The sequence below is a fragment of the Engystomops pustulosus genome, chromosome 7 (assembly GCF_040894005.1).
Source record: "Engystomops pustulosus chromosome 7, aEngPut4.maternal, whole genome shotgun sequence".
NCBI classification, from domain to species: Eukaryota; Metazoa; Chordata; class Amphibia; order Anura; family Leptodactylidae; genus Engystomops; species Engystomops pustulosus.
This window is the reverse complement of record NC_092417.1, coordinates 132,346,442-132,364,338: the sequence shown is the minus strand read 5'-3', so window position 1 is coordinate 132,364,338 and position 17,897 is coordinate 132,346,442. Positions and strand designations below refer to the sequence as shown.

Below are 17,897 nucleotides of genomic sequence, written 5' to 3'. Positions count from 1 at the left end.
TAGTTTTTTTAAAAACCCATATTTTGTGGCAGCATTCATTCCTGTCTAGTAGAAGATATTGTTGGTCCTTTATGGAACAATATATAACTATACACAGTTTCTAACACATATAGGCAACTCCATAGAAAATAGAACCTTATTGTAGCTGTCAGTTTGTATTTTTTGTATAGAGCTTTATAGTTTATTTTATTATTATCTTTGTTATTTTATCCTCACTTTTTAATTTTTAATATTTTAGATTTTTTGTTTATATTTCATACGACTTGCTATATTTGAAATGTACTACAATATCACTAGAGATGAGCGAGTATACTCGTCCAAGCTTGATGCTCGTTCGAGTATTAGCGTACTCGAAACGGCTCGTTGTTCGGACAAGTATTTCGCCAGCTCGATAACAAGCTTTCACTTAACAAAACACAGTGAAGAACAGTGAAGAACACAGGATCATTTAAGTGAAGAACACAGCTTATCAGAAGACATTAGTGCCGAACGGTGTTCCTCACAATAGTATGTGAAGAACAATATGTGTGAAGAACACATTGCAGATGTTTAACACGGGTCATTCTCCTTTTTGAAGTTCCACGAATATTCCATTGAATAAACGAAGAAACAGGACTGACTTGCTTATTTCTCAATAAAATGACACATTTTATTGCAGAGCCTTGGTCCCCTTGAAAAATGCTCAAGTCTCCCATTGACTTCAATGGGGTTCGTTATTCGATACGAGCACTCGAGCATCAGGAAAAGTTCGACTAGAGTAATTCGACATTTTAGTGCTCGCTCATCTCTAAATATCACCTATGCACCATATGATCATATGCAAGTAAATACAAATTCTATGCCATCCTAATAGCTTGTGTATGTTTTTTTCTTTTGTTTGTGCCAAGATAGAATGGTTTGTAGGTTTTTATATTGTTTTCTTACATGGCCGTATCTAGCGTGATAAAATATGCTTACAAAATAAATATATTTATTGAAGAACCTTATGGACTCTAACTGCTTAACGCTGTAGGACGACATAGATTTTACTAATTAGCGGGCCATTGCCGCATTAGGATGATCTATATCGTCCTGGTGATGACACTGGCACTGTCATTGTGCTATATACTGGGGGAAAGGGACTGGTTGGCTATATACTGGTGCATCGGGGCTGAATTGCTATATACTGGAGGGAGGCTGTGACTTGAATACTCAATTCAATAGGTTTTTCCAGTTTTTTGTGGTAAAATTAGGAGCCTAGGGTTATATTTGGGTTGGTTATACTCGAGCATTGTATCATAGTATATAAGACCGGAAAAAGAAGCAAGTCCATCAAGTCCAACCATAAGAATTAAATAAATGTTTTATCCCCATAACCCGTGATATTTTTTCTCTCCAGAAAGGCATCCAGGCCTCTCTAGAACATGTACATAGAGTCCGCCATATACGGTAGTTATTCCTATTGAATGTACACTTTGCCATACAAACGAAAGAGGGGAGGGATTGAGTGCCAACAAAATATACACATTTATACTACTACACAGGTGGATGTTTTGTTGCAAATCACTTCCCCTCTCCCATTCTATCCCTGGGCTAATCGTTGTTTCCTTTTCACTCTGTTTTTTACAAACATTAAATATGCAATTTACTTGATGATTCGTTTATGCAGAGTAGACATTTTCCTTTTTTTGGCAGTTCTACATCCAGTTCAGGTTTCTAAAGGGAGACTATGAAGTCTGGATCTTATGATCAGAATGTGTTTCATGAAACTGTACTTGATAAAATTGAAACACAACATGTAATTGATAAACACCTGCCAACTGGAGATCAAATAGCAATTGCAGTGGAAAGAGTACCTAAAATGTTTCCAAGTGTGATTGATAGCAGCAAGAGTGTGTGGTCCAAGAAGAACACAGGGCCAGGTGAAGTAAATGCTGTTGTCAAAGGGAACCCAGTTCATAATAGTTCTGTGTGAAACTGAATACAAAACACTGGAACATGACAATATGAAGTCTCAGATTCCCTACAGTTAAAACGCTGTACACATATTAGTGCCTATTAATGTAATATTGGTAACCTCCTATAACTGTGGAGTATCATTTTTGATTTGTATGCCTTACAAATCAAAAAGGCACCTAGAATCACTGAACTTAACATGTTGGTTCAGTTCAGTGATTTTTGGTTTGTTCCAGTATATCCCACCACACGCACGATTGACTTTGCAAGAACAAACTACTGCATAGTCATTGTACCAAACACATTGCATGTGACTGGACTATGTGTGCCATTCAGTGATTATATATCTGGATCGAGCCCCTGTTTCCCTGATTAGCGACAGTGCCAAACTACCACTGCTATTCTGTGGAGATGGAGATATTGGGGCACATTTACTAACACAATGCACTTTTGTCAGACCGTGCACATTCTTCATGGCGACTGATTCGGACCATGGGCAGTATTTAACTTTCAAATTGTGTTGCATGACCTATGTGAATGTGCACCACAAAAAAAATGGTGAACTATGTCAGATCATTGCGGGGAAGCTCCAGCACTTTTAGTGAACTCGAGTGACCTTGTAAGTAAATGTGCCCCATTCTGTGCATCATATATCACTATGATGAACAGAGTCCCATCCCTGGCAGTGTTGTGGGTCTGTGACTGACCATGGCCATTTGTTTTAGTCCTTTTTCAGTATCTAATACTCTGTTGGATTGTTAGTTTGTTATCACTTTGGATCGCTGACCGTTCTCTTGTATTTCTGAATTGGTACTTCCTTTCATATCTTGTTGGGACTTTTGGTTGACTGACTGCTCTTCATATCTTTGTGCTATTATTTTTATATGTCCACTTCACCATCCAGCAGAAGACAGATAAAAGCAAGCTCTCTCTTCTCCTTGCATGGTCTCTCAGGGTCGGTTAGGAGGTTCCAGATAGTAGATTTGCCTTTATCAGGCATGACCCCAGTCTCCAGAAACTTCAAAGTGTAAGATAGCCATCATTTGCCTAGTATGACAGCTGGAGCCATCTTTTGCTGGACAGGTTCTGGCAGTATCGTAACATTTTGTTTAGGACGTTTCTCTAGAGTTCAGCAAAACCCAGATTGTATGTGGTGAAATAGAGGGTTAACAAAGGGACAGCAAGTAAGTTGAGAGTAGACTAAATAGTTAAGGAGTTTAGAGATAAAGAGGAGATTAGAGAAGAGCATGTCTTCAGACTGTTCTGACAGGTGCAGTCACTTTGGGAAAGGTTATAAAGGTTTGTTTCCTAAAAGTTTTCTTGAAGATGCCTAGAAGAAAACCAGATCATTTTTGTGTAGGAGAAATACTAATCTGTTAAAGCCCAAGAGAGGAAGGTTAGTAATAGAAACCAAGAGAAGGATTGTCCCATAGTTGAGTTAATCTTTTTTTCATGAGAGATGACATTTCATTGGAAAAGGCTAGCTGCACACAAACCTATTCAGCCCGTAGACTCGTATATTGGTCCAATGTCACGCACAAAACACATTACAAGGGGCAGGAGTTCTTGCAGCATACAGAAATGAAAAGCGAGGACTTCCTGTCTGGCGGCTGAACTGAAGAGCCAGTACTCTTAAGAAATGCTACAGTACTGACACTGCGTATTGGCTGACAGACTCTGTATGATGCAAGGACTCCCATCCTGCACAATGGGGCACATTTACTTACCTGGTCCAGTCGCGATCCCGCGGCGCGTTGTCTGACGAGGATTCGGGTCTGCCGGGATTCACTAAGGCGGTGCGCCTGATATCCAGCAGGTGTCGCTGCGCCGAGGTCGGCCGGAGTTCACCTTCTTCTTCCCGGTGCATGTAAGTGCTGATCTTGCAACACAAAATTCTTTTTTTTAATTCCGCGGTTTGTCCGAATCCGTCGGCTTGTCCCTTAGTAAATGTGCTCCATTGTGTTCAGTCCGTGGGATCGGAGCAACATACAGGTCCATTTCCATGGGGTAGTTAGCTTTATTATTATTATTATTTATCTGGGATGACCATTGCACAAACATCTTGAAATGGCAATCCTAAAACCAATCTGATTACTTTATATAAATATAATCATATTTATAGCAGACAATGTTAGTAGACTTCAGCTTTTTTGGACACACGCTATTTAATTTAAACATTTTTCCTACCCATATATTTATTTATAGTTTATTAATCTTTCCTTATTTTGGGAAGATGTTTTTCTTTGAATATTTGAGGATCATGAAATCATAATCAAAAAATGCTAACAAAAACAAACATGACTTGCTCTGCTTTTCTTTCTTGTGACAATGCTGAAAGGGGTTTCCAAGATTAGAAACATGTAATATATGGCTTTGGGCAGTAAAAACAATAAACCACTAATACTCACCTGTAAAAAATAAGAAATGGGTGTATCTGGTTCGCTCACCCAATCACCCGTCGTAGCCTCCAAAGAGAAAGTCCATGTGGTGGTGCCCGCTTCCCGGTCCTCGACTCCAATACCACAATAGTGGTTTGCACTAATACTCACCTCTCTCCTCGATCCTGTATACCACTTTGCTGTCCACCATTGCCATGGTCTCTGTTTACAGAGACTGGTGTTGCCGACCCAACCACAGCCGTGTGGCTGATACAGCATTAGTTGCAGTATGTAACCGTTGTGCAGCCATAGCCAGCATGGCACTGTCAGCCTCTGTAACCAATCAGAGACCCGCCAGTGTCGCAGCGCGCTGTGGCTCAATGGAGTGGAGTAAACAACCTTTTTAAATCCTGGAAACCCATTTAAGACATACAGTGGAAGAGATTATGTAACATCTGTTGCAGCATCATTTTCTGTCCACAGAATGTGGCATAGAAGGCGGCAACTTTCCCTGTTTTTGTATGGCTAATTGCATTAAGCCTACTTACTCTACAGCTCAGTTCTGGTCCAGCAACAGTTAACTAGCTGTGATGAACAGACCTCTGCTCCAGTCATCTGAGGCGAAGGCTCTTTTACCACCTAAATATATTTCCACTCACAGCTAGTCCGGCACTGGTTATATACTGGTTATAGTCTGTTTGCTGTGCGCTTTCTTTAATAGTTATTATTCTGGTTTTCTGATCTTGGCTCTTCTACTTTTGACTATGCCTTTTGTCTTAGTTTTTGTGCTATATATACTATCATCTTTGTGACTGCATGGTCTTGTTTTATGTCTGCATGGTGACCTAGGAAGGGATTCCTAGGTCATGTAAAAAACAACCTAGGATATGCTGAGGCAAGTAATCATTTACCTTAGTTTAGGCCTTATTGCCCCATCTGTCCTCCTTGTATGACACTTCATACAGTTTTACAAAAATGACCAGGGAGTGGCCAGCATTTAGTATTGATGTGGAGGATAGGCCATCAATACTTGATCTGTGGGGGCTAACACCTGGCACTCATGCCCATCATCTGTTCTCTACCCAATAAACATGGAGACATGCACATGGAGACATGCCAGAAACAGTGTGCCCCATGTCCTCGTATAAGCCAAAAGCTGTAACAGCAACTGTAGTTCACAATGACAGTGATTATGGGCATCAATTGTAATTAGGGGGGTTGTTGACGGTCAACCAATGAAGTATTGATTGTCTAAGTATATAAAAGCAGAGCAGAAGTTCTACATGGATGAAGATCTCTGTTTTTGGTTCCATCCGCTGTAAGAGTATGTTCACATGGAGGATTTTGTCATGGCTTTTTCTGCAGTTCTGCATGTTCAACTCTGCAATTCACATAGAATGCTGCTTCGTCCACGCCGTTAGGAGATTCTCCGGTTGTTAGTATTCCAAAGTATATAAAGGAAGGGACATAAACTCCCTTTAACTGAACAGTACATAAAAAACAGGGACTTGTTCTTTGTGGTGCAAATCTGATTTTTTATTGACATTCAATGTCCAAAAAAGTCATTAAAAAAAATCCTATTTTCCGTATATACTCAAGTATAAGCCGACCCGAGTATAAGCCGAGACCCTCAATTGTACCACCAAAAACTGGTAAAACCTATTAACTCGAGTATAAGCCAAGGGTGTAGTATACAGCCAGCCAGCCCCCATGTAGTATACAGCCAACCACATGTAGTATACAGCCAGCCCCCTGTATTATACAGCCAACAAGCACCCTGTGGTATACAGCCAGCCAGCCCCCTGTAGTATACAGTCAACAAGCACCCTGTGGTATACAGTCAACAAGCACCCTGTGGTATACAGCCAGCCAGCCCCCTGTAGTATACAGCCAGCCAGCCCCCTGTAGTATACAGCCAGCCAACCCCCTGTAGTATACAGCCAGCAAGCCCTCTGTAGCATACAGCCAGCAAGCCCCCTGTAGTATACAGCCAGCAAGCCCCCTGTAGTATACAGCCAGCAAGCCCCCTGTAGTATACAACCAGCCAGCCCCCTGTAGTATACAACCAGCAAGCCCCCTGTAATATGCAGCCAGCAAGCCCCCTGTAATATACAGCCAGCAAGCCCCTATAGTATACAGCCAGCACGCCCCCTGTAGTACACAGACAGCCCCAAGTAGTATACAGCCAGCCCCAAGTAGTATACAGCCAGCCAGCCCCCTCTAGTATACAGCCAGCAAGCCCACTGTGGTATACAGCCAGCAAGCCCACTGTAGTATACAGCCAGCAATCCCCTGTAGTATACAGCCAGCAATCCCCTGTAGTATACAGCCAGCAAGCCCCCTGTAGTATACAGCCAGCAAGCCCCCTGTAGTATACAGCCAGCCCCAAGTAGTATACAGCCAGCCCCAAGTAGTTTACAGTCATCCACATGTAGTATACAGCCAGCCCCAAGTAGTATACAGCCAGCCCCAAGTAGTATACAGCAAGCCCCCTGTATGTTAAGCACATTAAAAAAAAGGTAATACTCACCCTCCGGTGCCCAGATCCCCGGCGGCGGCTCCTGATCCATGGCAGCGGCTCCCGATCCCCAGCGGCTGCTCCTGGCGGCTCCATGACGTCATCAGCGCGACACCTCCGCATCATAGTGTGCGCCCACCGGCAGATCGCATTGACGCGACTCTGTCGGCTAGAGAAGAAAGAAGACAGAAGCCGCTGAGAGCCGACGCCGGGGTTCTGGGTACCGGAGGGTGAGTATTACAGGTTTTTTTTTTAAATTGACTCGTATATAAGTCGAGGTGAGGTTTTTCAGCACATTTTTTGTGCTGAAAAACTCGGCTTATACACGAGTATATACGGTAATAAAAAATCATAGTTAAAAAATCAACAAAAAAATTTTAAAAAACTGCCAGGTTGTTTGACGTTGAAAGTCAACAATACATTGGATTTGTGCCACGAAGAATACATCCCTGTTTTTTATATAATGTCCAGTTAAAGGGAGTATATATGTCCCTTCATGGATATACTTTGGAATACTAGGCGTCTAGAGAGTCTGAGAGATTGGGACTTATTTACTAAGGGTCCAAATCGCACATTTTCATCGGGTTTCCAGAATATTTCAGATTTGCGTTGAATTGCCCCGGGATTTTGGCGTACACGATCGGATTGTGTCGCATCGCCGCCGGCTTTCACGCAACAGAAATGGGGGGATGTGGCCGTCGGAAAACCCGCCGGATTCGGAAAAAACGCTGAATTTTAAAAAAAAATAGTGTTGCAAGTATAGGACTCACATACACCGGGACGAAGAAGGTGAACTTCAGCGGACTTCAGCGCAGCAGAGACACCTAGTGGATATCGGGTGCACGACCTTAGTGAATCCCGGCAAGCTCCGAATCAACATCGGGATCGCGAATGGACCCGGTATGTAAATGAGCCCCATTGCGTTGCGCGAGTTGATTTTTTTAGATATATTATGAAAGGCAGAGGGCAAATATTACAACACATCAGTGTCAGGGTTCAGCGTCTGTGGACCCTTTGGACCACCGCGGGAGATGGTACTAGCCAACACCTGGGACCGGAGTCTAAGTGACACCTGGTCTTCACTAGAGACCGCAGCAAAGAGGGATGGACTTGCTGCAGCGGGGTGTCACCAGGTTGTTCCACAGGTGTGACTAGCCCGCGGTGTTAGCCAAGGTAGCACAGCAAGTTACAGTCCGAGTCGGGGATGACAGCAGGAAAGCAGCGCTGGAGGGAACCCTGGAACACACAGCAGGAACACCGCAGCAGGCACACGGCACAGGAATGCTGAGACAGGCACACAGGAACGGGAAACACAGAGGGACACTGGAAACACAGGAACACGGAGGAACACTGGAAATGCAGGAACACTGGAGGGCTTTCACTTCACAGGAAATGGCTGAAGATCCGGCAGGGAATGATGGGAGTCACCAGGTTATAGAGCAGAGCCGGAATTGACCAGCGCCAATCAGGAGAATGCTGGCCCTTCAAATCCTGAAAACCGGTGTGCGCTCCCTAAGGAGCATGGACGCGCGCAACGCCTAGGCCGACGGGAAGCAGGCGCGTGGAAAGGTAAGTCCGGGCCTGGAGATGGAGCAGCGGGGACAGCGACACAGAGAGTGGCACGGGTGTGCCCGCTACATGGATCAGGGAGCACCCGTGACAATCAGCCAGAGCGCATATATTACATCACTATTATGGAGAGTGTATATATATTACACCGCTATCAGGCAGAGCAGATATATTACATCACCATCAGGCTGAGTGTGTGTACTCTATATTACATCAGTATCATATATGACATTTTAACATGCCTCCCTGATTCACAACTCACACTTCCGACTGAAAAGCACTTTACCGTCACAACCTCCTCCCTCCCCCACTTACACTACAAAAGTCTCACCTCCCCCACTGACTCCAAACTCATCTTTACCATACTGACAACATAAAAACACCCTCTTCCTCCCTGGAATTACACACACACTCACTATCCCCACTGAAATCCCACCTTTACTATAGCTAAACAACATCTCCTCTCCTCCGTGCTGCCTGTGGAGCAATCAGCCATGCTTTGGGAGCAGAGTTTCATCTTTTGCAGGAGACTCTGTACCTCTACAGCTCCAAAACAACAGCCTGCAAAATGCTGGGGGGCACAGCTGTCAGCAGGGGAGAGGATCAAGTCCCCACTATCAGACGATCAAACTCTCGCCTCCAGACCCTCCTGTATGGAAAGCAGAGGTGGCGTCCTAGTCAGGAACCTACCTTGGGGGGAGCCTACCCATGTATTTCTGCACATTGAAGAGGGTCTCACCAACCTGAGGCTTCGGCCTCTTAAAGCAGTTGTCCGAGGGAATAAAAAACCCTCAGGTTGCCAGGATGGGGCGGGTAAAAAAAAAATAAACATGTACTTACCTCCCTGCATCCAGCGCTGCGATCTCTCCTGTCTGTGCCCCAGGTAAACAAACAGGGACACCGAAGCCATGCTACATTTAGCTTCCAGTCCTAGCGTTGTATCATGCGAGACAGGTGGGCACGGCTGGCCACATAGCACAGTGCAGTTTCTGTGCCCCTGTTTGTACCGCGGAGGTAAGTACATGTTTGTTTGTTTTAACCCGCCCCATCCCAGCCACCCAAGGTTTGTTTTATACCCTTGGACAATCCCTTTAATTATTCTGGCACATTTTAGAGGCCCTGTATGCCTGTACTGATTTTTTTTTTTTTTTTTTGCAAATCACCATTTGACAACATGACACTTTTTCTAAGTCTGGCCATTTATTTTAATTTCAGGAAATACAATTAGCATGTAAAGCATGAGAAGCATATCTGATTCAGCCACACTGCTAAAAAATAGTTCTGAATGCAGTAGAATGTAAGACATGCAGTATGTAACACCACCATGACGATTCACATAAGGCAGCGAATGCGCATATATATAATGAGTTTATACAGTTAGCTACAATCTTGTGCAAAAAGGCCAAATGAGATAAATATTGTGGAAGAAAATTGTGTAGCCTGACCCTACACACAAGATAGCTACCAGATACACAGTTTTTAAAGCAGATCTTGTACACATTTTTTTTATCATAGTGTTTACCAGAAAAGAAAATTAAAAGAGCATTAAATCTCTGCACGCCAATCCTTGATGGACATTGGCACTCATCTTCCTGACCCTTATTATAGCTGTGATTTTTATGGTTACATTACGTAAGCTTAAAGGAAACCTACCATTTAGAATGGCAGGGGTAAGCTGTAAGTACCGGGCACCAGCTCAGGGTGAGCTGGTGCCGGTACTTACTTTCGTTAGTGTTATAAACCGCGGTATCGCGGTTTTAACACTTTTAAACTTTAGAGCAGAGGAGGCTTCGGCGCTGCGTGCGCACGATCGTGCGCGCGCCTACATAGGAAATAGCGAAGCCCCTTCTGCTCTAAAGTTTAAAAAGTGTTAAAACCGCGGTACCGCGGTTTATAACACTAACGAAAGTAAGTACCGGCACCAGCTCACCCTGAGCTGGTGCCCGGTACTTACAGCTTACCCCTGCCATTCTAAATGGTAGGTTTCCTTTAACACACTCAATGTCAGAAAACTCTCAGTCATTGAGATTAATGGAGCAGAACGGTCATTTGTCATTAGTCTAAGGAGCAGCGAGGGATCGGTCGGACCCCTCGTTTTTATGATCCGTGGGGGTCTCAGCACTATTCCGTGGACAGGGCCTAACTTTCCTTTGTGGGCAAACCCCTTAAGAGATTTTAAAATTTTTCCTTTGATTGACTGGTATCTGTATTCATTGCTTTGCATTGAACTCCCCCTAGTGTTGGCTGCAGGCAGTAAGTTTTATCTCTGAGTTTTGTTTGAAGCATAGAAAGACAGTGAGAGGAATTTATTACCTGTGTCGTAGGACACAACAGTCGTATATCCCACTAGCTGGCTTCTACACTGTAATAGATTAATGTGGCGCACAAATTTATTTAATTTGGTGCACAGAAGTACTGTATGTGCAGCAAAAAATAAATGAATTATTTTTGACGCATAGTGACAATAAATGAGGCATAAATGAGACAATCTGGTCGGTAAGCTGTTTTAAAACCTTCCCTTAGTATAGTCCCTGATTATATAGAACAGAACCACTCTTAATGTGCTACCGTACTTGTCCAACAGGAAGGGTACCGTAAATTAAAACTACTTAGTAATTTACTAGAAAGAACAATATACCTGTAGGTTATGCCCATGTACATAAAGGATTGTTTTCTTTCATTATAGTGTGGCTCTAATCCCCTACCTGGACTGACTAAGGAAGAAGATTGTTGTGGCAGTGTGGGAACATCGTGGGGACACCACAAATGTAACAAGTGCCCCCAGTTACCATGTGAGTATACAATAAAGTTAAATAGTACATTTTTATCTCAATGGAAAAAAAGTTTTTACTTATGTGTAGAATAATTTCTGCCTTTTTGTGTTACTGAATTTCCTGTCTTTGCTACAGTGCAATGGTTACTTTCCTGTTCTCTTAAAGATGAACCATTTCCTAGTACTAAATGCTTAATGGCATACCTCACTATCTTTAATTTATTCCATTCACTCATTTAAAAGATAAGGCCCCAGGAAATGTATATGTGATCTATTTTTCTCTGCCCCATTAGGGAGTATGAGCTAATTTTCATATCAACTTAAGGAGGCCATATGTTCTGAATTGGCCATGACATTTTTCATCAGAGTTCAGTCAGTTTTCAGTCAGAGTTGGTTTAGTGCAGTGGTGGCGAACCTATGGCACTGGTGCCAGAGGCGGCACTCGGAGCCCTCTCTGTGGGCACCCAGACCATCACCCCAGCATGAGGTTCACCAGACGGAACTCAAAGAATCTTCCTACAGAATCTTCCTAAAATGATAGATGAATTGCCCTCCACCTTTCAACTGCATCGGTGTCCTTGGGAGGCTGAACAATTGAAAGTTATCAAAGAACAAAGAGACATAAATTACTGCTTAAATTGCTGTGCTGGCGCTTTGCAATAAATAAGTGGCTTTTGGATAAAGTTTGGGCACTCAGGCTCTAAAAGGTTCGCCATCACTGGTTTAGTGTCTCAGTTTTTAACGCTTGTTTTCAATGTGCAAAGGAATCAGGACTGGTCTATCTTTTCTATGGCAATTGATCAGTGAAAAAACGCATTGCACTTGCAATGGACTTGCATGCGTTTTTGATGTGTCTCCATAGACTTGTATGGTGCGTTTTTCATGCGCGTGACTTGCAAAAGTAGAGCATGCTGAGATTTAAAAGCGCATTTAAAAAACACAAGTGTGCGTGAAAAAAAATGCAGTTCTGACAAAGCCGTTTGATTACAATGGGTCAGAGTGCAATGCAAGTTCTGCACGTCAAAAGCATACGCAGAACACGTCCGTGAAAAACGCAAGTATAAAAGGGGTCTTACAGATTCATCTTTTATGCTCCTTATGATCTGTTTCATGGATGATGCTGTAGATGTGGACAGTTACAGTTTCACATCCTTGTTGCAGTTTGAATCGAATTGAATGCCATTTCACCTGATTTTAGGTGATTTATTGCACCAACTACATTTGAAAAGCTACTAAGCCATTTGAAAAAGGTTTTTTAGATTTACAAAAGAATTAAAATAAACAGAAAAGAGTGAAACAAGCATAGAATTTTAAAAAAAGTGCTCTACTTTAAATTTGCTTTCTATTATTCAAAGTAAGACTGATGAATATACCGGTATAATGTTGCATACCACAAACCAGAGTAAAAGATGAGGTCAACCTAAAGGGACCAATTCTTAATATTAAAATTGGAAACAGGTGCACTATAAAGCAACACAGACTGCCTGTTATTACACGATTAACCTAATATTGCAGTTGATGCAATAAAGTGTGGTAATAGATACACATGATCCCATAAACACAATTTATCACATTTTTGTCTTTTTTCACAAATTTTTGAATATTTCATATTGGTGTATATTTAGGTCTTTTTTTGAATTGGTGTTGGTTTTCACATCCTTGGCTCAGTGATTTTCACAGATGCCCCACAAAGCCATGGTTTTCAATGGGTGTTTTCATATTGACTTTTTTTCAGTGATCCATTGTCTATGGAAAAATTGTCCACAACAGTTTTTTTTCATTGGTAACGTTGAGAAACCAGTTGTCATGTTTTCAAAGCAGTGTTAAACCTTCATTTCTTTTGTGGACGCGGAGACAAAATGGAAGCAAAACGGAGACTAAACACAATGGAAGTGCAATGGACGCACAGCACACACGCCAATGTGAAACTCCCGAAAAGTTTGCTATGTTGCACCTAATTTAACACTAAAATCCAGATGTTCAAGCTAAATTCCCCCTAGTAAACTTGGCAGCTGTATATAAGCATTAGATATACTTTACACTTGCTACACTTTTACACTTGCTACATTTTACATTTGCTAAGTGTATGAATTACTAAAGTGACATTAAATATGATGCAAAAATGTAGGCAGATAAACATTTTAAAACGTTCAATAATAGATTTTGTGACTTTAAAATAGTGGAGAATACTGGAGAAAACTAAAGCTATGCTTCGTAGTCAGAGACTGTAGAAAGAGGCTTAATATGGATGAGCTGCCAGGGAAAGGCTGATACCACATAATGCCCAAGGGATCAGCTCAGGATATTAGGATGCAGCTTGGATATGAGATGGACTTAAGATTATATTGTATCTTGCACACGTTTTCTATGACATTCTTCTATGGCTTTTTTTTACTATTTCTCTACTAAAAATCTGTATTTTACATTTGTTACGAACAACTGCTAAACTTTGTGCAGAGTGAAAAGTTTCTGGAAATCAACACCCATGAAGAAAAGGTTCAGCAGGTTTTGGCTGGAGAACGCAGATCATTTTCCCTGTATATACATATCCCTTCCTCCATCCCCTCCCTTTCTTTTTTTCTCACTTCTCTCAGAATTTGGATTCAGATTTTCCAGAGCAGTTGGAAGAAAAATACACGGGACAATAGCGAGGGGGATGGGCTGGCGGATGAGGTGTATTAACTAGTCATGCATATTGTACAGAGAGTATACATAACATTTTGTGCTGCTTTACAGATTCTGGCACACAGAAAACTGCACCATTCCGGGGAGAGCTTGGTTCAGACTGCCCTCAGGGTTATAAAAGACTCAACAGCACTCACTGCCAGGGTAAATATCTAATAACCAGTGCTCCATGGGTAAGAGGTACAACTCTTTTACCCTCATAATGTTATATACCACTGTCTGCTATATGGTTTTGTTAACTTGTCAAGACACTTTTTAGTAGTAATGTGATGTATGCATGCCGGAATGATTTTATTATATTACAATTGCTTTTGCATTTAGAGCTTTTGTGGACTATATAGGTACAAAAACTCAGCAAAATACATTTCACTGTTTAACGCAAGATCACACCTTTTAACAAATTTTGAGTAAAATGTGAATAAAACATTATGTTACACCATGTGTTTGTCTTGAATAGTACCTATAGAAATATAACTGCATTGAGCTCCACCTAATGGTGGCTGATGGGTGGCATATATACTGTGATAAAGGAAGTTAAGGATTTTTCTTATCAATATATTGTTAACTAATTTAAAAAGAGTATTCAGGTCATGACTAGTGATGAGGGAACCCAAAGCGTACAATTCGGGTCCGTACTGAATTTGGTGGGTTCCGCACCCTGGATGCCGAACAAAAGCTGCTGTTCAGGACCCAGGTTTGGGAAAAAGCGTCGAACTGCTTAAATGACCGCTGAAGTAGCCAATAAAGCAACTTACAGCCCCTAAGAATGCCTGTGATTGGCTGGGATGTTGACATCATCAGAGTTTCATAGTATATAAGGTTGGAAAAAGTCCATCAAGGTATCCAGGCCTTGAACACATACAAAGAATACGCCTTAACAAACTCCTGCGGCAGAAAGTCTCCTACAGTAAAGGATCCCTGTCTATGGTGATGGTAGAACTCTCACTGCCACAAAAGATGAAATGAAGAAAACAGGCCAGATAATGTTAAACAAATAAAATAATAATTTTAGACAAGGATCAGAAGTCCAGAGGGAGGTGGATTTGGCGGTGTAAGTGTAAGAGGCAGAGAAGAAGGTAGCCACTCATTCAGGCGCTGCGATGACACCCCCAGTTGTGCCGGATAGGACACCTGCCACAAGGAGGCCAGCATCTCTAAAGCATAGAGGGCAAGCTCTGGCCACATGTCCAGTTTACCAACCCAGAAATCTAATGGAAAGGGTACCCACTACCAGGATATGTGTCATCAGATACTCATCCACCATGTAATTCACATTCACCTTTGAGTGACCACTGACAGGTGTCTCCCGAGCCATATCTGAGGGCACCACTAGTGGATGTTGTGAAGAAAATAACAGGTTGTTCCACCTTGTGGCCCTGCTAACCCTCCCCTCCAAGATGGTACTCTTGCCCCTGCTACTTTCGCTACTTACTCCTCCTTGGTCCTGTACTGCCACTGAGCCCTCAGATGGGAACTCCGCCAGTAATGCCTCTACCAACTATGCTTGTATTCTCTAATTTTTGGGAAAGGTTTATTCTGATTTCATGTCCAATAGTGAGAAAAACATGCATATATAGTGTATGTAAACTTCTGGTTTCAACTGTATCTTCTCTTCCTACAGATATAAATGAGTGCAGTATGCAAGGAGTATGCCAAAATGGCGAGTGTCTGAACACACAAGGAAGCTTCAGATGTGCATGTAAACATGGATATGTATTTATCTCTTCTCAGATGCGCTGTACACGTGAGTCTCCATTTATTGTTTTATGAATGCCAAGTTTATGTTATCGTTTTAAAATCAAGCATTATAAATGGATGATTCCTACTGATAATTGCCTCAAAGTAACATAAAAAAAACAGGCTAAGGGCTCATTCAAATGGGTGTTTCCATTGTGTGTCTGCAAAAAATGTGTGATGTTCGTGTGCAATCTTTATTGTATCTTCATTAGTTTTTCACATCCGTATATATCAACCTTCTTTTCATATTCACAAAAAATATGGATGGATTTCTAATCTATTTCCCGGCCTACCCACCTGGTTGCCTAGCAACATTTCAGAAAAACCAGACCACATACGGATGTCATCTCACAATCTGCACATCCATGAAAAAACATGGACATGTGATAGAAATCAATCAGTCTGTATGCTAAAAAATATGGATAGCAAATGGATGTCAAAAATACCCATCTGAGTGAGCCCTAAATGGGGTTGAACAGTCAACATATTTGTAGGTAAAATGGCTATAGGAGAGTTGAAAATGAATAAAATGTTACTCACTGTTCCCCACTCCCGTATGATTATGCAGCAATACAATATGGAAATAGTTGTATATATAAAAACCGATTAGCACAACCAGCAAGGTAAAAAGAGTCTGTGCAAACAAACACATATACTAACTCAAGCAAGACAAAGGATTGCACAAAAGTGACTCAATTAGATAAATCCAAACATTATACATTTTATTAGGCAACAAACCAGAAGAATAAGACATACATTTAAAAGCATTTAAAAAGTATCAGCCTACCTCAAGGTACACAATACAAACAATGAACCCAAATGGGTACAATTAAACTATGCTACCTGTCTCCATTTGTGCAATATATGATATATGATGAAGTTGGTATCGCTCAAGTGCTCTGTTGTAAAGACTGCAATACACAAAGTGCTAGTGCCAAGACTGTATAACAAATACAAATGTGAGAAAAGTGCTAAGTGCTAAAAAATGCTATTCAGAATGTGATCCCAGAGTAACCAACCCAGGTAAAGTGGCTGCAATACCAAGCTCATATGGAGTGGGCATACAGGTAGGAGGGAAGTTGGAATAGTGGTAGAGGCTCTACCTCATACTTCTGTGTCACCCCTTCATCCTCATACTTCTGTGTCACCCCTTCTTACAAACAGGGCCCTAATTCCTATTGTTTTTTTTTATTATGTTATTATTCTGTAATTTTATATATGTATATCATGATCTTTACTGCACTTTGGAATATGCTGGTGCTATATAAATAAAGCTTTATTATTATTAAAGATATTTCACGTTAACCCATTGCCTCCCATTTGAGCCACATTTCTAAGAGTTTGCTGAAAGATTTTAACAAGCTTGTAATGTGATTAAGTAATTTATGAGATTCATTTTATAACAGCATATTAAACTAACAATAGTTTTATCTCATAGAGGAGAAGTCTGATGTGAAAAGTCTGTGCTACAGGCTAATAGGTCAAGAAGGACAATGTCAGCATCCTATTTCTATTCGAATGACTCAACAGTTATGTTGCTGTAGTGTTGGAAAGGCTTGGGGTCCTCAATGTGAAGCGTGTCCAGCTGAGGGAACAGGTAGGAATGGACAACTATATCCCATAATTTCCTTTATAACTATTAAAGACCATTAGGTACGTGTAACAGTTTAAACTCCTTCTTTATTTTTCTTTTAGAATCTTTTGCAGAGATCTGCCCCGCTGGAAAAGGTTATCACATCTTCAGCACTCATCATACGTTTATGATTCAGGGTCAAAGTGAAATCACTCTGCAGTTGCAGCCAGATTTAGGGGACCAGCAGGTTATTCATCCAAGAATTCCTGATGTGGGTCCACCTCTAAATATCCCAGAATTTCATCCACCTCAAAAGATACCAGAAACTGATTCTAACGAAGGTAAACATAAGTCATTTTCTAATTTCAGTACATAAATATCCATAATAATTCTATAGAATGGCAATGAAATGGACTTTGTTAAAGTGATCCCTGTAGAAGGCCTGAAAGAAGTGACACTAAAGCTAGGAAATGTTGAAGTACTCATCGAGCAGCATCCTTCAAGAAACAGGAGAAACTAAATTTCAATTGAAGGTTTTCCAGAGGGGTAGACTCAGGGAAAGCTTCAGCACCGGGCATACCTGGGCAAGTGTCAGGGCCCAGAGCTGCTGGGGGGCGGTACATAAGGAATCCATTGGGGTGAGGTAGCTATATATAATCCATGGGGTGTCAGGGGGCTTACATACAATAACCATGATGGGGCTGTATATAAAAGAACCATGATGAGGGC

At 41.6% G+C, this 17,897-nt stretch overlaps 1 protein-coding gene across 1 annotated transcript in view; it reads left to right on the top strand.

Moving 5' to 3' along the window:
* Window positions 1-17,897, top strand: part of LTBP3 (latent transforming growth factor beta binding protein 3) — an 88,196-nt gene that overhangs the window by 15,273 nt on the left and 55,026 nt on the right. The window contains exons 4-8 of the mRNA XM_072117836.1: window positions 11,087-11,192; window positions 13,910-14,002; window positions 15,480-15,602; window positions 17,034-17,192; window positions 17,291-17,509. Of these exons, the coding sequence (XP_071973937.1) occupies window positions 11,087-11,192; window positions 13,910-14,002; window positions 15,480-15,602; window positions 17,034-17,192; window positions 17,291-17,509 (700 nt within the window). The remainder of the gene's footprint in view (window positions 1-11,086; window positions 11,193-13,909; window positions 14,003-15,479; window positions 15,603-17,033; window positions 17,193-17,290; window positions 17,510-17,897) is intronic.